Source organism: Schistocerca serialis, chromosome 6, assembly GCF_023864345.2.
Source record: "Schistocerca serialis cubense isolate TAMUIC-IGC-003099 chromosome 6, iqSchSeri2.2, whole genome shotgun sequence".
In the NCBI taxonomy this organism is placed as follows: Eukaryota; Metazoa; Arthropoda; class Insecta; order Orthoptera; family Acrididae; genus Schistocerca; species Schistocerca serialis.
The window spans coordinates 265,429,844-265,450,974 of record NC_064643.1 but is presented as its reverse complement, the minus strand read 5'-3'; the positions used below and the strand labels follow the sequence as shown (position 1 = coordinate 265,450,974).

Genomic DNA, 21,131 nt, shown 5'->3' with positions numbered 1-21,131 from the left:
TTATTTCCACCTTTCTGACAGTCAAGCATTGCAGAACAATAAAGCCTTGCAGAACAATGAAGTTATTTTTGTCGGTTTGATAAATAAATTTGGCTTTTATTAAGCTTTCCTGCTGAGGCAGTCAATTTATTCCATACTATTGGCTAGTTTCAACTGTTCGCTGCATTTCAGGTGCACATTTTCATCTTCTAGCACATATGGCATTATGCCATAATAAAGATCCAAACATGAGATAATACAGTACTGGTACTTACGAAAATTTATGTCCCGAAAACCGTACCGAAAAGCTTCTATCTGGTCAAGGCCACATCATTGAGAATCTGGACATACAAATGTGCACTGTAAGGTGAACTATGCATTTTAGTATGGTTCATAAAATTCTGAGGCTCTTGGAGTAACCTCTGATGTCTTGTTTCTTTTATGATGTAATGTAAGATCTTTTAATGTTTTACACGTATGAACATACGGGCTTCCTACATGACTGTAGCTATACAAGCACGGTGACGCCTCTTATCTGGTGCTCTGTGACAACTGCTGAAATGAATCTATTTGTAACAGGTCACAGGAAAATATTGTGAATTGTTGTTCTGAAAGCATTATTTTCAAAGTAAATTTCCTTTTACGCAAGATGAACTGTGTGCGAGAGTGTAGGATGGAGTTCTCAAATCACGGCGTGTTTGGTCTCTTTTAAAAATCAACTCTTTGATGATGAGCCATTTAGAAAAATTTCTAGCCCAGAAGATCAGAGATTTATATCGGTATTAAAAGTCTTGCTGGCGTATTTGTGTGATGTATCTTAAAGTGTACCATGTGCTAAACAGATCAACATTATAAGTGAAAGCTTAGCTTCTCCTGTAGCTTATTAATCTTCGAGACAAATATTATATGCGAAAGCTTTTCTTTTCTTGTAGCAACACTATGTATATTAATTTAAACCATTAACTCTTCCTGTTGGTGGAATTCGAATTTATACTTTCGTAATACGAAAGTATGCAGCGTACATGTTGCTGCACATCAAAGATCTTTCCAAAACATGTTTTCTCCCCCTCAGTATTGTTTTCTAAAGTGCCGGGACATTCTATGTTGCTGTATAAAACCATATCCTATCAAAGGATAAGTTTTACATTTCCGAGGGAAAGTATACTGTCTGTCACTTCACATGGCAAAAGCGCATTTTCACCCCGGAGAAAATGTATTTTTAACTGGGAGATCCGGGAATTTTTTTTCTCCGTGTCTGCATATACACCCTGTGAGAATAATAGTGACAAATTTTGTACAAGAATTTTGATCATACAAATTAAACCCAAGAGTGATAGTGGAAGAGAAGTTTCCCGTCTGTATGACAATGTGATGTCACGTCAACCAAAAAAGAAAGGACACAAGCACAGAAAGTGGCCAGTGGCTATACATCAATACCAATTTTTCCTTGTAACTCTGATGTAACACTTTTAAGTTGCTCATTTCTGTTAGAGTAGCCCACGTAAAATTTGAGATAATTATCTATGCTGAAGCAAAAAAAAACAAACTTGGTTACACTGTAACAGGGAAAAATGCACAGCATAAATTTAAATATAAGTATAATGCCATTGTATAAACACAAACCATCAGGTTTTACAGAGCACAAATTTGTAAGTACAGACAATTACGTGAAGCCAAGTAGTTGGCTGCAAAGGGAACATTATGACCATGTCCTGCAGATAAGCAGCATACTATCATTTATTTTCTGGAACTTTTCTTTCTGTTTTAGATTCTGGTGGTGATATTGATATTGTGGTTGCATCAGACAAAGAAATTAAAATAAGCCCAGTTAGAGAAGCTTTCCAGGCAGTTTTTGGCAAAGCTACTGTTACGTAAGTCTGTTGTGCAGTTTTTGTGCTGTTGTCTCCTTTAACATAGGCACGGAACAGAATGAAAAAATAAAATAGTGGTAAAGTATTCTATGGAATCTCTTTACTCATATCTGTATGCATAAGTTTTTATGTATGTTTATCACATATTTTAAAGATCGTATTTTGTAGGGGACTACCAGCACAAGCAGTAACTGTTGCTGCACAACCAGTTGGTTATGGCTCGGCATTCAAAGCAGCAGAAGAAAGGATACACTCAGTTCGTACAAGTGGTAAAGTTCATGAGAACCAACCTGTAGTTGCTGTGGAAAATTTTATTGTGGAGGCTGCTGAAGGACAGTGAGTAACTGTTACATACTAGCTCTGTGTTTGTGCATGAGTTAGTGCCAAACAGCAACTTTGTCTGATTCTGCTGTTTATTGCTGAAATGTAGATTCTCATTGCCGCACGGGGTAGCCGTGCGGTCTGAGGTGTCTTGTAACGGTCCGCGTGGTTCCCCCCGTCAGAGGTTCGAGTCCTCTCTCGGGCATGGGTGTGTGTGTGTTGTCCGTAGCGTAAGTTAGTTTAAGCTAGATTAAGTAGTGTGTAAGCTTAGGGACCAATGACCTAAGTGGTTTGGGCCCATAAGATCTTACCACAAATTTACAATTTTACATTCAAGTCTAAACTTTATAACAAACTATCAAGAGTACTACGTAGGATGTACAGAGTTTGGTTTCAAGCTCCATTCCCCATGGTTTTAAATCCCTACCTGCTTTTTCTGATGTAATGGTCTTTTTGAGAAATACTATTGAGAAAATTTACAGAACCGGCATTTGAAACTTGACTGCCAAATGATTCTATTGTGACCAACATACATTGCATGTAAGGACCACGAAGATGAGAGAAAGTAGGGCTCATATGGAGGCCTACAGACAGTTGTTCTTCCCGTACTGTATTTACGAGTGGAACGGGAAGGGAAGGGAAGTGAAGTGAAGTGACAAGTAGAGGTGCAGGGTAACCTCCGCTACATGCTGTACATTGGCTTGCGGAGTATCTATGTAGATATAGATTTTGTAGCTTCCCAGAGAGATACCAGGATAGTTCCCTCAGAAGGTCCTGAACGATATCTTGCTGGATCCTTGCTTAATGCAAGCTAGTTCCCAGTCTCTAATGAAGTGAATACTGATGAGACATTAAGCTCAACCTTCTTGATGCTCACTGGTGGAAAAAGACCAAAGCCTAATGGAGGAAGGTTGGGGTGGTTTAGTGGTTCACGACACACAATTCCTCCTTATGTCATCAGAAAGTATTGTTTTCATACAGTTAAGACATTGTAGTAATGAAAAAATCAAGCACTTCTGAGAGACGCTGATCAGATTTCTTTCAAAATAGTGGGCAGTGTAGCAAAGGAATAACTGAGGGAACCACATTGTCATTACTTCGCATTGATTTTCCTGCAAAGTAGAGACCATAATACTTCTGTCAGGGAAAACTAATTGTCATTGTCTTCTTCCTTTAACCTACTCTGTTGTTCTGTGTATTGTATATTCATAAGTTTTAGCATATTTGTTTCACTTTGATTCATGTGCTGGTCTGCGTAAAAAAATGCAGAGTGTTGATCAGTCAATATACTGGATTGTGCTGATTTTGAACCGAATACATCTCAAACTGTTCAAGTCCACAAGTATATGAGGTGTCAGGAGAAAGAGTGTACTCATAAGGATGCATACAAAAAAAAGTAGCAAAAGGAGGTATTACAGATTGCAGCATAGTGACATCAGGTGATCAGTTACTAATGAAGCAGACTCTTTTCTCCAGTTTCATGTCATCAAATGTGACATTTCTTCCTTTCATCATCATCCCCTTTCTTTCTTCTACTGCAAAACACAATATACAAAGTTGGTATGCTCCAAAGACCCTGAAGTATCAGGATTTTATTAAAGGCAGGTGCTTAGTCCACCTCATTTTAATTTTGTGATCAGCCAACCACATTTATGTAGTGTAATATTGTAGTCTTGTCTCCATTGACATCTGTATTCACTTATATCTAATGTTTCAAGAACTGCCATACATGGCATTCTTAATGTGATACTGAAGACAAAGATGTTGAGCACTCTGAAACATCTGCCTGTCCACAGACATAAGTAAAAACAAAGCCCTGTGACCTGAACTCAAAGGTGGTTTGATCACTATATAAGCATGTCCTGTTGGAGGTGATACACTCTTTCTTTCCTCTGACTTTTGCACTGATTCACCCAGCAAGTTTAGCATCAACTCCAGACAAAGGTGGAGTTTCGTGAGATATTTCAAGTACACACATAAATTAATGTATTTATGAGCGTAAGATGACCCTGAATACACAGTTATCCCCTTTCTTCTTTCAGAGATTCCTTGAGAAAATTTTATTTTCACCATATTCTGACTTATCAAAATTACAAACTGTTCTATTCATACGAAATAGCTGCATAAAAAAATATTAACAATACACCTATTCTAAACTTACGCCATTTACCGATTGTTTCTACCAGAAGAAATAAAGCAAACAAAAAGTGGTGTACTTTAGCTTTTATCTTCAGTTCCCTTTTCTGCTTACTATCTAAGCCACTCATCTGTGGTATCAGTAATTTGGTTACAGCGGTACCTAATAGCACAACTGAAATTGCTGTGAGGAAACGGGCATCATTAAAATTTACAATTTTGGTTGGCACAAATATTTTGCTGCTTCTTCTGATTATGTTTCAATGTGTGAGGTTGTAGTTACTGTGATGCTGGAGAACATAACTGTTTTCTCTGAATACATAGCAAATTTTTCATCTTTGTGGATGTGAGAATGTGACAGTATTCCGTCACTCTTGTTTCCAAACAGATAGCCTGTCGGTTACTCCCACATTGTCTGCTTAGAACCAGCAATTGACGCACCTCTTTTTGTTTGTCCATAGTTTTTCCCAATGAATATGCTGCTTGAAAGTCTCTCGAGCACGCAGCCAGATTGATTGGTCATTGTGGAACAAATTTTCAATGCATAATGTGCGAACACCACCCAGTTTTGTTCCTATCGTACCTCATGGCGAGCATTGACAACGTTACTCCATAAAACACACAAGTACACCACTGGCTCCTATCTAGACTTTTACTGTCTCCTGCAGAAATTTGTATTAATGTTGAGTATATGCCCAGTTTTAAAATTGGTTCAATTCCAGCTACAAATGGATCCAGGCAAAAAGCCGAAATATGCTGTATGCATTCCTGTAGTTGGCAACATGATGAAATTCACTGTTCGCTTACCAGTGTCCCTCCCCAAATTTGCCCTAGTTCTCAGCCAAACTGGTGTCAAGTGTTCCCCTTCCAACCTTTCAGAATTTTTCAAGATAACTCTGTATGTAATCTCAGTTACCAAAGCTTCATCCGTAAATGTAAGGCAACAACTGTTTTAATCTCTTACACAATGTAAAAGTATTGACCTCAGCAGCAGTAGTTCAATTTGTTGATGTAGGGTGATCCTGTATTGTTCAAGTGATGAGTTGTGGAAGAAACCTCATCTTATAATTGAGTAAATACTGTATTGTCAGGTGTGAAATACCGGTAAATGACAAAGGACAGAAAAAAAATCATAAGACCAACTGCGGATTGAACACTGGACTTTGAATTCATAATCAGATACTTATCCACTGAGCTGCCAGGATACAAGTCCATGCATCTACTGCTGACAGAATTTTAATTTATGGTGTTAACATTTGATATTTTCGCTGCTCTCTCTTCACTTTCTTTGAATGGTACAGGTGAGAGCTTTCAGGATTTGTTGGCATCATTGTAAATGGTTTATGAAAAACAAACTAACATAACTGCATTTTTTTTATTTTCACTGTCAGTAGTATTCCTTTTAGTCCATTGCCCAACCAACTTGATTTTTTGGGGAATTGATTAGGTGCTGATTAAATAGAAATCCATTTGCCAGCATTGGCTTGGATATTTATTTTGTCAGGCTACATTTCCAAGGTGGACCGCCTTCCACAACTAAGTCTTCACGAAGGATAAATTTCATCTCCTAAAGCTGTATTTATTAGTATTGGTTTTCACAAATTACAGTTTGTCGGCTGATCTTCATGTGTTGTAATAGAAAGTGTAAATCAGTTGGGATCCACAAATTTGTTCTGTCGTACAAACCCAGGGTGTATGCTCTTGATCTGCATGTACTAACACTTGGAAGATAGTTTAAACTTGGAACTGCAGCACAATCTTCAGAAAAATTGTCTATACTGGGTCAATGCAACAGTCAGTCTTTTGTCTGTCAGTGAAGCATGTCACATTCTGTCAGCCTAACAGTCAAATTGCAGGCAGTGGTTGTAGAGGTTCACATCACTCGAGATAAAAGTATGTTCCAATTAATTGCTGAAACTGCTTGACAGTGAGGCATTGATAAGACTAATGAACTGTATTGTACTATTGAAATTATTTTTTGTTTGTTGTTTTGTAAGATACTTTTAGCCAGTCAAGATGAGTTATAAGCTCTGATTTTGCAGCTTGGATATAAATTAATAATTATGGTGTTAACTGTTTGGAAGTACTTCTCTCTCTCTCTCTCTCTCTCTCTCTCTCTCTCTCTCTCTCTCTCTCTCTCTCTCTCTGTTCCTTCTCTCTCTCTCTCTCTCTCTCTCTCTCTCTCTCTCTCTCTCTGTTCCTTATAGGTGATTTAAAAGCAGGTTGAGAAACTGTGAAACACTAATTTTAGCACATCAAAAGGCCCCTATTTCTCAATTAATCATGCAGTTTTCTCTCTTGCCATCATTGTGATTACTCTGTAGGAAATAAAGACAACATACACTCCAGTGAATACTTCCCTGTAGGGCAAATTAGATGCTCTGCACAAGTGGTTGGTTGTGTCAGAAAACTGAAACGATGTTAAGTACTGGGTAGATAACGTCGTTAAGATATAATTGCATGAGTTTTTATCAGCTGTGCAACATCTACTGTATGAAAGCCAGTGATTTTTGTGAAAAGTAGTACCTTATATTTAAACTACCATAGGGACAGTGAAGTGCTTGAAGTCACAGCAGATGAGAGAGCCCGAATCATCCACAGGAACTTTTACAAGACAGGGCTTCCGAGTCAAATTCCAAAATTACAGATCTAGAGAGAAACCAATAAAATTCAAAGCATAGGAAAATATCCGGGCTCATGGTGGGATCAGTAATAGAGTTTTTTGAACATGGGCAATTATCATATTATTATGCTTATCAGCTCTAAAAGAGACTAGATGCACAAATGGCTTAAAAGGTAAAATCAGTAAAAGGTCAAAATCATAGTCCTAGTCTGACACATATGTGTTAACTGTTTTCAAGCCTTGTATGTTTTGCTTCCCCACCACACTTCTGTTGTTTCCTTTCTTCAAATCCCTGTTTTAATGAGCCTTTTCTCTCATTCTCTTCCTTGTTACTTATCTCCAGATCAAACTTAAAGCCAAATGCTTCAATATTTTACCTCTTTTAGTATTCTTGGCAGCTGTTATTTAATGTATTTCTACTAAATATAACCAAGTCAAATTTTTTTTTTTTTTTCCCATGAAGTGTAAACATGCAACAAAACTGCATTACATTGTTTTTAGATCTGTTGTTTCATTCTTTTCAGGTGGTACGACTTAGGCTTGCTAACATTGGATGACCCTGGTCACAAAATAACTCTACACACTTTTACTGGAACAACACCTGTACCATCCACTGTTGTGGATTTAGCAAGGGATGACACACCTTCTGATTATCCTCTGCTGAGTTCGGGCTATGCTGTGACTATTGGAAGCCTGATGGCCAGCAATTTGGAGGTAAATATAATCATTTGGAGTGTGTGTATTGTACTATTGAAATTATTTTTTGTTTGTTGTTTTTGTAAGATACTTTTAGCCAGTCAAGATGAGTTATAAGCTCTGATTTTGCAGCTTGGATATAAATTAATAATTACGTTGTTAACTTTGGAAGTACTTTCTCTCTCTCTCTCTCTCTCTCTCTCTCTCTCTCTCTCTCTCTCTCTCTCTCTCTCTCTCTTTCTGTTGCTGTCTTCTCAAACCATTTTGAGGAGAAAATTCTGTCTGAAGGAGTTGTTTCAATTACTGTCGTCTTTGCTGTGTAATTGATTATCTAATTTTAATAAGCTAAGCTGTTCTGTGCCCTTGTTATTTTCTGCTGTTCTTTCAGTCCTACATAAATTATTATTGGAGGAATAAAGCTTTAACATTCAGGAAAAAACCTATAGCATCTTATTGATATGAAGCTAACTTGAATGTAGGGTCCCTCAAGACATTTATTTTATAAACCATCTCAGGGGTTCTCATACAGTTAAGATTGCTGTAGTCCTGTGAAGCTCTTGTACAATCTCCTATTGAATATGATGCCTGCAGCATAAGATATAAGAAGATAAGCCCAACTAAAAATAGGAGTAAGGTCTGTCGTGAGAGACTTAAATTGACTATGTGCATCTTGACTTGGTTTTGAAACCAAAAAATTTGTAAGGCACTACTTGAGGTAGTCATTAAGTTTTAATCATCACCTCAAAAATAGTTATGGAATTGATTTGGTATCTCCCTGTACGCACATGTCTGCAATGCTACACAGAGAAGTTCCTGTAACATAGTAACATACCTCCCCAAGGGAGCTCGCCAGTCTTTGGCAGGTTCGTGCTTGGCTACCCCAGGGCCCCAGCCTTTGCAGCATCTTTTCCCTTCCGTGCTGCACATCTATTCTCTTGCTGTTCTTTTTCCTCTCCCTTGTGGAACAGGTCCGGACTGTTTTTGAAAATGTATTCTACATTTTCAGTAGTCAATATCATATTACTCTCCACTGTTTTTCGTTTCCTTTTTCTTTCTTAGTTCACCTTCTCCTGTCCTTCGTCCACTTTGGTGTTTGAGTTTCCTCTTTTACTTCTTCCTCCCTGTGCACTCCTGAAGGCCAGCTTACACATCTGACATTTAATAGGTGACTGGGTAACGCGTAATTCATAGCCCCGGGTCGACAGTAGGGTTCGCACGTATCCCCTGGTACAGGCCAGGATGGGGGAGGGGTGATTGCCTGAGCTGCTACCTTCCCAAATTGCTGTTTGGTCCCTCTGTCAGGTGTTCAGGTGGTGTGACCTGAGTCGTGAACCATCACCTAAAGTGGGTGAGGCCCCTCCGAGGGGGGAACCGCAGTGGGAAGGACTGCACCATCGGGGACGCTGTCAGTCATGGGGTATTTTCATGCAATGAACCAATCATCATCATCACAGTCAACATCTACCGAACTTAAATAGAATAAAGCTCAAGATTCAAAGACCAACCCAGCTGCACTACAGTTCCTCTTAGATTGACGTACTGAAGACAGTCAGTCCTTCACAACGGTAAATCCATTTCTTATTCAGAAAGGGCAATGGCACCTTACTTTTGGAGACTACTTCTGAGTCTCAAGCGCAACAACTCCTTGCAGCATCACTTCTCTACAGTTATCCTGTTCATGTAGAGGCCCACAGAACTCTGAATTCTTCCCATGATGTTACTTACACTAGGCTGCTCGATGGTCTGACTGAGGCATAAATCAAAACTTACCTCTCTGCTCAGGGTGTCATTGCAGTCCACCAGGTGATGAAAAAGGTAGATGCATCCTTAGTGCCCACACACACTCTTTTTCTCACTTTTGATGGAGTGGTGCTTCTGTCCCAGATCAAAGTGGGTTATGAAGTTATCACAGTCCAACCGTACATTCATAACCTGATGCGCTGCTACCAGTGTCATCGTTTCAACCACACTTGAGTGTCCTGTCGATATCCGGCCAAATGTGTAACCTGTGGTAGGGATGCTCACAAGGTCAATTGTCCGCCCTCTTCTCCCCGCTGTATCAACTGCAATGGTAACCATGCTGCCTCCTCTCAAGATAGTTCCATGTATCGCGATGAGTGGGCTGTCCAGTAAATCTGGGTAGATGAAAAAGTGCCTTGCTCGCTAGCTTGGAAGTCGCAGCCAAGTTGGTCCTGCAGAAATTCATCAACAGTTTGTTGAAGTTTATGGTGCAGGTGTAATGAATGATGGAATTGTGCGTAAACTATGTAGGCTGTTTCATGAAGGAAGGACAAATGTTCATGATGAAGAATGATCTGTACGGTCTATTGTCAGGACTGAAGACTTGATATGAAAAGTTGATGAGGCAATTCAATAGTTTTTCACATTGCTACAGTCAAACTTCACTACAGAAAATGTGTCTGTGAGATGGGTGCCGAGAATGTTGACTGAAGAACACAAAACAATGCGAATGGCTTGTTCTTTGTCTGTTTTGGAGTGCTATCATAAGGATGGTAACAAGTTCTTGAGTCATATTGAGACAGGTGATCACACGTGATTGCATACTACACTCAATCCAGTGAACGGCGTCACTCAAATTCCTTGATGAAACCACGAAAGTTCAAACAAGACCTTCAATACAGAAAATCATGGTCACAATTTTTTTGGACTGGAAAGGCATTCTTCTGTTAGACTTTTTGCGAAGAGGAATGATGACAAATGCTGAGACGTAAATGGAATGAAATGATCATTGGCATTCATGGCTGGGAGACCCCCTCTGGGAAGTTCGGCCACTGAGTTGCAAGTCTTATTTCAGGTGATAACACATTGGGTGACTTGTGTGTCGGTGAGGACAACACAATACCCAGTCCATGAGTGGAGGAAATCTGCAACCCGGCTGGGAACCGAACGGGGGCCTGCTGCATGGTAGACAAACACATTACTACTCAGCTAAGCAAGTGAACTGCTGAGAGGTACTTCGAAACATTATTAAAACTTAGGCGTGCCATTCAAAATCACTGGTGGGGATCGCTCTCTAGCGGCAGCGTTCTGCTTCATGACAATGCTTGGTCACACGTTGCGGCAAGAACAAAGATGCAACTGAATAAGTTTTATTGGGAATTACGGGCTCATCCACCATACAGTTGTGACTTAGCACCATCAGACTTTCATCTGTTTCCAAAACTTCAGGAATTTCTTGGTGGAAAGCGCTTGGAAACTGATGATGTCTTCAAAGAAACTGTTACTAACTGTTAAACATGTCAGGCAGCAGAGTTCTTTGACGCTAGACCAATGTTTAAATGTTCCATTGACTGTGTTGAAGAAATGTGCATATTGTAGTTTGTGATACAATTTATGCTTGTAAATAAAGTTTCTCTAACTCCATTACAGGTCTGTTCTTACTTTAAAAATGGCCCTCGTATTTCCACATAAAGATGAGAAAATCTGTAAAACCCCCAGCCTGAACATTCTAAAAATTGCAGGGTATGTTAGTTGGTCATTGTACTTATGGAAGGCACTATTAGATTCAGCAATATTTGGTGATGCGAAATTTGAGAATACTCTCAAGGTTAAAAAAAATTAAATGGTTTGCTGATTTTGAGTAAACGTAACGCAAAACAAGCATATGTTAGTCAAAATAATTATTTTGTAGCCTTATAGGTGAGTGCGAAAACAACTGTTCATTTTCCTCAAACATGTTATAAAAAAATTAACTATAGAAAATACTTTGTACATACATTTTTCTGTTTCTGATATTCTCAGTTTTTATTGTCTTCTGTCATGACTTTATTTCGGTATGACATTCTACGAATTAAAATAGCCTATCCTGTAACAATCAATACTGCAGTGCTGAAAAGAGTTCATTTGTTCCCCCCCCCCCCCCCCCCCCCAATCTCCTCCTCATTGAACTTTTACAGCTGAGCTGAAGTTGTACAAGGACAAAGACAATCCAACAAGAACTGTACTTCAGAAATGGGGACTGCACACTGATCTGTTGACAACGGCTATTTGAAAGAATTTGCCGGACCATGGGGTGTCATAAAGGAAACAGTTACATCTTGCAGCTCATATGGGTCACTAATTATTTGTCCCACCCACCATTGATTGTCAAAGTTCATATTCGTGAAAAGAAACACTATGTTTCACAAAGTGCCTAGCATCCAGCACACATTCATCTATTGATTCTTCATATGATTTTGAAAAGCACCCCTGTTCATTTTTTAAAATTTCTGAACACATTCTAAGTTGATATCTGAACGAATCATACGTTGATTTTTGAATGCGTTCGTAGTGTATGTGAAGTGTCTGCCAGGAGAATCTCTGTCACATATAGAAATGAAAAAAACTTTTCTGCAGACAAAAGGGGATGGAGCTATACGAAGAGAGCTGATCTGAATAAACCCAAAAGGGTAAATGCCAATCACTGTTTGTTTATGTGGTTGATTGGATGTGCAAACTCCAATTTATATATAAATTTGGAATTGTCGTATTCTTCCATGTGGGATTTCACTGTTCTTTCTCCTTCCTCATTCTAACAAACACTCTTATCATTACTAATTCTGTAACTATTCTGGTCATTGTAAGTACTTATTCTCCGGTTAACTTCACTAACCCTGCCAGAATCACCATTTTAGTTATTCTGCGTTTATTCTCCGGTTAGGCATCATTATGTATTCCTACATTGCTTTTTCCGCACTGTTCTGACAATTGTATTGAGTGGCTGCTAATCAAGGACTGTACAACTGTCCCTTAGTAGTGTAGCGATCTGGCAAAAATTTTCTCTCAAAATTTCGTTTTTTTGGAGACACCAAGAAGATAATGTAACCTTTTTTACCTGTTATTGCTGTTAGTTGTTCATTTCCACACTGGTAGTTTGAATGTATGAATTTTGCTAATAATTATAACAGTGTTTATCATTCGCACATCCAATCAACCACATAAACAAACAGTGATTGGCATTCACCTGTTTGGGTTTATTTGGCTCAACTCTTATCGTTTAGCCCCGTCTCCTTTTGTCTGCAGAAAACTTTTTTATTTCTAGATATGACAGGGATTCGCCTGGCAGAGACATCACATACACTATGAACACATTTAAAAATCAACTTATGATTATTTCATATATCAACTTAGAATGTGTTCAGAAATTTTCAAAAGCGAACAGCAGTGCATTTCAGAATCATATGAAGAAACAATAGACGAATGTGCATTCGATGCTAGGCACTTTGTGTGACATGGTTTTTTTCTTCAACAATATGAATTTTGCACCCCCTGAAATTGCCACTCGGGGCAGATACCCCAGTTCGTTGTGAACAACTAAATTTTGTGTGTGGATGACAATCAGTGGTGGGTGGGACAAATAATTAGTGTCCCACATGAGCTGCAAGATGTAACTGTCTACTTTACCTCATAGTCCAGCAAATTCTTTCAAATGGCCGTTGTCAACAGATCAGTATGCAGTTCCCGTTTTTGAAGTATAGCTCTTGTTGGATTGTCTTTGTCCATGTACAAGTTCTGCTCAGCTATAAAAATTCAATGAGGAGTAGATAGAAGGAAGAAAAAAAAAATGAACACTTTTCAGCAGTGCTGTGTTGTGTGTGTGAATTCCTAAGAGACCAAACTGCTGTGGCCATTGGTCCCTAGACTTACACACTGCTTACACTAACTTACGCTAAGAACACACACACACACACACACACACACACACACACACACACACGAGGGAGGACTCGAACCTCCAGCGGATGGACCAAGCAATCCGTGACGTGGTGCCTTGAACTGCGCGGCCATTTTGACGAAGATATACCAGTTATGCATTACGTTTACTCAAAATCAGTTTAATTTTTTTATTATTATTAAAACCTTGAGAGTAGCTAGGTCTAACATAAAAAAAATTCTCAAATTTTGCATCACCAAATATTGCGCACTGTAATAGTGCCTTCCATAAGTACAATGACCAGCTAATATACCATGTAATTTTAATATTCAGGATGAAGCTTTTAGTAAAAACTTACAAAGAATCAAAAAATTTCACATTTCCTCATCTTTATGTAATTTTAATATTCAGGATGAAGCTTTTAGTAAAAACTTACAAAGAATCAAAAAATTTCACATTTCCTCATCTTTATGTATAAATGTGAGGGGTCATCTTTAAAGTAAGAACAGATCTGTAATGGAGTTAGAGAAACTTTATTTATGAGTGTAAATTGTATCACAAACTACAATAAGCACATTTTTTCAACATAGTTGCGGGAACATTTAAACACTGGCCAAGTCGTGGCACCAGCTTTTGGGTCCCAGCATCAAAGAACTCTGCCACCTGACTTTTAAACAGTTAGTAACAGTTTCTCAGTTTCTTTCAACGTCATCAGTTTCCAAGTGCTTTCCACCAAGAAATTCCTTATGTTTTGGAAACAGATGAAAGTCTGATGGTGCTAAGTCAAGGCTGTATGGTGGATGAGCCCGTAATTCCCAATAAAACTTGTTCAGTTGCATCTTTGTTCTTGCTGCAACATGAGACCGAGGATTGTCGTGAAGCAGAACGATACCGCTAGAGAGTGATCCCCACCAGTGAATTTGAATATCGTGCCTAAGCTTTAATAATGTTTCACAGTACCTATCAGCAATCCGCTTGCTTAGCTGAGTGGTAACATGTTTGCCTACCATGCAGCAAGCCTGGGTTTGGTTCCCGGCCGGGCTGGAGATTTTCTCAATTCATGGACTGGGTTTTGTGTTATTGTCACCGACACACAAGTCGCTCAACGTGGGGTTACCTGAAGAAAGACTTGCAACTTGGCAGCCGAACTTCCCGGATGGGATCTCCTGGCCCTGAATGCCACACGATCATTTTTTTCCATTTACGTCTCAGCATTTGTTGTCATTCGTCTTGGCAAAAAGTCTAACAGAAGAATGCCTTTCCAGCCCGAAATAACCGTGACCATGATTTTCCATGTTGAAGGTCTAGTTTGAATTTTCGTGGTTTCATCAAGGAATTTGAGTGATGCCATTCACTGGATTGAGTGTAGTGTGCAATCACGTGTGATCACCTGTCTCAATATGACTCAAGAACTTGTTATCATCCTTATGATAGCACTCCAAAACAGGCAAAGAACATTCCATTTGCATTTTTTTGTGTTCTTCAGTCAACATTTTCAGCACCCATCTCTCACACAATTTTTGTAATGAAGTTTGACCGTAACAGTGTGAAAAACTACTGATCTTGAAATAGTCAATAGTGAAGCACCTGTTTTGGTGAATTGCCCTTCCTTCATTAAATAGCCTAGACCATTTATGCACAGTTCCATCATTCATTACACCTGCACCGTAACCTTCAACAAGCTGCTGGTGAATTTCAGCAGGACAGGGGGGGGGGGGGGGGGGGGGGGGGAATTATATTGGGGCACCTAGTGAATGGCAGTGTGAGTCCAAACCGATCCATAAAAAAAAACAGTAGTCACAGATTTTGGACTCCTCAGCACATTCGTGATGTGAGAAGTTTTCTCAGAATGTGCTTGTACTACTGGCACTCAGCAAGAACTTCTGTTCCAAGACGTGCCCCTTGCAAGAACTACTGCAGGGAGATGCCATATTTTCCTGGAACAATTCATTGTTCTTAAGGAAACACTAACATCTTCTCGAGTACTAGCAGTATATGATGTGAATGCCAAGACACAATTTCACACCAGTACTAGTGGTTATGGGATTGATGCAGTTCTAGTACAAATTCAGGAAGGTGTAGCTTATGATTTAATAGTACTCTCAAAATCCAAGAGGAACTTCCCTGCAACCGAGAAAGAGTGATTTGCAATTGTTTCGACCATCATCAACAAGTTTTGGGCGTGTTTATTTGAGAAACCATTCACTGTTTTGATGGACCACCATTCTCTACGCTAGCTGACTAATCTGAAGACATCAACTGAAGAGAAGGAAACTGACACTTCTAGATGTAAGACAAAACAGTTGAATACAAAAATGGACACAAGCACAAAGATGCCAACTGCCTTTCGAGGAAACTTGTGATGAACATAGCAGCTTGGTATATTAAATGACATTTCTGCTGAACAGAGGGAAGATCCAGTATTGCAGAAGGAACATGACATTTGTTCATTAAGGTGCTTAATCTGGCAATGTATGCTCTCTCCTATTTTAGTTTCCTGGACGTGTTTCGCTTAATAAGTAATATCTTGGTTTTTCAGCTGTCTCACTGTATTGATACTGTCAGTAATACATCTCCACCTAACCTATGCTGAATTGCCTTTGTATCAGAACACTTAATTTCCAAATACGTTCAGTCCATCTCAGCTAGATAATTTGATCACAGAAATTATTATAAAAAAAGAAAAATGAAATCTCATATGTCCAAAACATTATTGTGCATCTGAAATATATTACTACTTTAAATTTTATATTATGCAATTTTTAATTTGTAATTATTTTGTGTACTAAACATGTAAAACAAGTTCTGCAGCATCTACAATCTACTGTACAAATTCCTCTTAGCACAAGCTTTAAGCTGAAATATCTACATGTTGAAATACATTGCATTCTTATGTAAGTATGTAAGAAGTTAATTATAGGAGGATACTGCAAAGAAATCCTGTCAAAAATAAATCACAGTACTTGGGGCAAGATAACCCTGTAGCAGAACACAGCATTGTGGATGTAATCTGTTATTGGTACATTTAATGACATTTCTGCTGAACAGAGGGAAGATCCAGCATTACAGAAGAAACAACACATTTGTTCATGGTGGTGCTTTATTGGTCATACCTGCACTAGTGACCTGCGAAGAAGAGCTACTAGCATGACTGCTTTGAAATATTTCGTGGTTCTTCAAATGGCTCCTCAATAATATACCGGAAAGAAATATTTGTTCCATCCCCCCCCCCCCCCCCCTCCCTCCCTTTGTGGGACCCAGTGAAATATTCTCAGGCTTGAGATTTCCTCTTTGTTGCCATATTGCAAGTATTGTGTTCAATACAGCTCTATGCTATTAACAGCAAATTAGAGATTCAGCCCAAATTAAATGACAGAATTTTCCTCACGTTTCAAGTTGCAGGCTACCTATTTTTCGTATACTATTCGCTTTGACTAGAAGTCACACTCTTGTATATAAAGGAGATTATTGGCCTGTATTGCAAGAGGGCTACAGTATCATGACATCAAAACCTGTTTACATGTACAAGAAATACATTGGGAAATTTCTTAAAATGTGCTCTCATTTCCGATTTCTAGTGCACAACTTCTAATGCCCTCGGCGTTAACATTGTGTTAAAGTACCACTCATTGACAAGTATATGCCAAAGGAAATAAAATGTGATGAAAACCTGGCATAAAAAAGGGGAAAAAAGAAATCTTTTCCTGTGGCTTATCAGAGGACAGAAATGGTGGAGCTCGTACAGTCTCACAGAAAATAACTTCGAGAAAAGTTATGAGCTGTGGAAATAATAAATGTAGATACGTGTGGATCCATTGTTGAAGGTGACAACCACTAATGTTGAAAACTCTTGTGATGAACACAAATTTGAGCATGTTATCTTTCTTTTGTGCCCAACATTATACGTGACATTTTCCAGTGAAGTGCAAAAAAATATGTGTAATAAAGTGCCTGCGAACTACAATGAGTTCACTCAATTTTGACGAAACTTGTCACACTATATGGAAAGCAGCTATGCCCTAATATGCCATGCAAATAGTTTTGCTAATCTGAGTAGCCTCCTGTCTGTTCTGTGACTTTTATTTCACTCCGAGTTAGAACACAGGAAAAATGTGCCTTGCTCAATTTTAATACAAACATTTATTCTTTGTATCATAGCTACCTTTATGACTGGTTAGTAACTGAACTTTGCTGCTTTTTCTTACATTTTCAGATCAAATTTTAATGTCTTTCCCACCAAATATTACATTTAGTCTTCCACAGTTGTCATCACACATTTGTTATACTGGGCTTACACTAGTTACTGGTCTTTGCAGGTGCATCACTCAGAGTGGCATCAGGCAGTGAGTGGTGTTTCCAGACGTGACCATTTGCTTTTGGCAGCAAGGGTGCTTGCAGGACTGTACAAGAACAGTGTTGGCAGCATGCTATAGTTTTCTGTGACTAACATATGCGCCTTAATATTATCAGTTCAGAAAAATCACTTTGTAAACCATGTGCTGATTATGTATGAATTCTGAAGTAATGATACAATGAAAAAGTACAGGAAAATTTGGACTGAACATTTTCCTGTGATTTACACTTATTTTCTTATGTGCTCATTTCTTGCCTAAAAATGAAGATATCCCCTTCACAATACAATAGTTACAGATGTCCTTTGATATTAAAAACTGATATAAACAAATAAGCAAAATGTAACATTGGGCTATCTCTCTCTGTACCCCTTTCAGCACATTTATCTTTTTGTTGTGCTCTCCCCACCATGTAATTAAATTTCGTAGTTTATTTTAACATTTTTATATTTTTCAGTTGGGGAAGAAGCAATGTACTGTACTTACTGTGAATGTTTTTAATGCATGTATATATATTACTGTGATTTTATGAAGAATGAAATTTGTAATTTTGAGTCTCAGTAGCTTTAGTTATGTATTAGTATGTAAGAACTGGCTTGTCTGCTGAAGTTTGACTTGGCATGAAAGTTTTTTGTCTGTTTATAACTGCAAAGAAGTTGTTTATTATTAATTTTTATTTGACCATGTAATAAATGTGATACTTTTCAACTTTCCCAGTAATAATACTACACTACCTTAACAAATTCCAAGAATTGTAAAACTGCCTTGTATATCTTGGCAGATCGAATTGTAATATGGGAAATATAATAGAAATCCCCTCTTAGGTCTGTGGTATTTGTGTAATCAGAATTTTAAGAGAAACAATGAAATTGTTTTAGGAATATTGCACTGGAAGTGATTTTCTTGCTAGTAAATGCCAACAATAGTGGTGTACAGTCAGATCTGTGAGCACTTACTGCAGACAACATTGGCCTATTTAGTTAAACATTTGTTGTAGAGATGGAATGTTTTTGTACCAAAGACATTTTCTAAAGCTTTATTAACACTTCTAGAAATTTTTCTCATGCCATAATCTCGGATGGTCCTCCCACTACCTATACTTCAGTAAAGGCTATACTTTGCATTTAGTTCATTCATATTTATGGTCGGAAATTAGGTTAATAAGTAAAGGGATGTCCATTAATTACACGAGTGATTTTCCTTAAAATTTGGAACCCCACCACAATATCCATAGTCAAGCAAAAATATGTAAAAATGAGTTTTATTTGTTTTAAATGTTCATTGATAAAACAGGATTTTATTAAATTGTTTTTAATCAAGTGTATCAAGCGGTAGTTTGTTTTAAACCATGAGACAGACACACAAAAGGGACAGACACACAAAAGGGCTCCACAAAAATATTATTAACTGTTTTGACGGTTCACTAAATAATTAACATGTTATGTTATTGGCATACAAGCTGACAAACCCAGCTCTGCCCAGGTAAACATCCTGCCAGTTTTCTATTAGAAACGAAAACAAAAATAAACTGTACTTGTAGTTGAAGTATCAAAAATATTCATTTCCATGTTTCTGTGAAAACGTTTCTGGTACTGTGAAACAGTAGTACAACGAAATACGCATAATCGAAAAGTACAGTATCCAAAACAAGAAAAATTATTCAGGACAGTTTCTGTACGCTGGGCACAGCTGCTTTGTGTGTCTGCAATACTATTTTATAAACATCTCTTTAGCAACACCTCTTCATAGCTCTATAGACATCTATTGTTTTCGCCTACAGCCATTTGTGCTTTACAGTTGCAGCAGGCTGTCAAAAGTCTCCTGGACATCAGGGATTTGCTTTAGTGGACTGAACTATAGGGCTATCTTAGTAGTAAATGCATTCAAACTGCATGCATGATGCGGCATTCTTTCACGTACCTCAGTGATGATATTGTGTAGGTAGATGTAGTGGCATATGTGGGTACTGTCAGTGAAATATATTACACACACACACACTCACACTTTGTAATATGTATGGATTATGTACATTAAATATCACTACCTTTACTTTGCAGATGAAAGACAACATTGTTTGTACGTCCTTTGAACTGTATGATTTAGTAGCCTTTCAGTCTCTTAATTTATATGATCACTAATGGAATTCTCATCAGTGAACTTCACATTAGCTTCCTCCCACAACCGATTAATCTCTTGCTTGCACATGTATTTTGACTTATCTGTAAGCCAGTTAACATATGCATTGTAAAAATTTAAATACAAATTCATTGGCTTTAAATGCATCACAAAATATCACGACTGACAACACTGTGCTTTTCGACTGGTGCAGTAGAGAACTCCCTGAATGAAATTTAATGCTTGTGCAGCATTTGTTTCAAATAGAGGAATCTTGGGAACACACACGGTAAAACATTCAGTTCAGAGGGGCCAAAAAGATTGCTCGGAATTAACTATGTACAACAGAATGTTATCTGTTATAATGATGTATATACTCTGAATTAAAAAATCTGATGCGAGATTTTCATTGCCCCCCCATTTAAATGAAATTTTGCCGCACTCCTCCCTTCCATATTTTGAGCTTATTTAATTAATGGATGTTCCTGAAAAGTGATATGGTGGAGAATAATGATGTGCTGAACACACTAAGGTATTTGCCTATTTGTGATTTTGTGGCAAAAAGAAAATATGTGAAACAGTACAAACACCATTTGGGGAATATGGATGGTTTGTGTGTGTGCTGTCTATGCTGTTAGGCTCACACAAGTTGCAGGTGATGTAGGCTGGCACATGAGATGTTCACTACTGTATTTGTAAGAACAGAAAATGCATGAATATGGAAAAAATAAGGAGAGCGCAACAATGGGGAGGGGGGGGGGGGTGTTGAGATTTTCTTGTGTACTGCTAATGTGCGTTTCGGTGAAAAACAAATCTGCAGCAATGATTTCAACACACAGAAGGGATAGTCTCAACTAGCACCTACACATCTTACCATGAAACAGTTTTTTATTTATTTAGTGTTACATTTCAGTTACAATATAAATAATGACCTCAAATTAAAAATGGTCTTGAAAGGAAAAGAGTTCCCAAGTTACCACATTTGTTTCGAGATAATAAGATACACTGTGTGTTAAGCAAGTAAAAAATAGTTTTATTTCAAATGGTGATTATCTTCACAGTGCTAAAATCCAGTTGCATGTATGACTACCATTACAATGAGAAATGATTGATATACTAGTTTTATCCTCATTTTCTGTTACAAAGTAATTCATGTATCACAGTTGCAACATTTTACATTGGTTTCATTGTTTCTCTTACAGAAAGGAAGACTTTAATAAACCTGTTATTTAACGATATTTCTTTGGCTGCACAGCGTTCCACACATGTAACCTGTAAGAAACAGTTTTGAAATATGAATAATGATCTTCAGTAATATCACCACAATCATAAAGGGGATGAATTCAAATGTAACATGAGGCAACAAACAAGTAAAAAATGACACT

At 38.0% G+C, this 21,131-nt stretch overlaps 1 protein-coding gene across 1 annotated transcript in view; it reads left to right on the top strand.

The window, feature by feature from the left end:
• LOC126483664 (protein PRRC1-like) overlaps positions 1–18,955 on the top strand; it is a 75,221-nt gene extending 56,266 nt beyond the window's left edge. Inside the window, exons 4-7 of the mRNA XM_050106723.1 lie at positions 1,748–1,850; positions 2,019–2,186; positions 7,455–7,644; positions 17,596–18,955. Coding sequence (XP_049962680.1) covers positions 1,748–1,850; positions 2,019–2,186; positions 7,455–7,644; positions 17,596–17,712 — 578 coding nt within the window. The 3' untranslated portion in view covers positions 17,713–18,955. The remainder of the gene's footprint in view (positions 1–1,747; positions 1,851–2,018; positions 2,187–7,454; positions 7,645–17,595) is intronic.
• Positions 18,956–21,131: the final 2,176 nt, after the last annotated feature.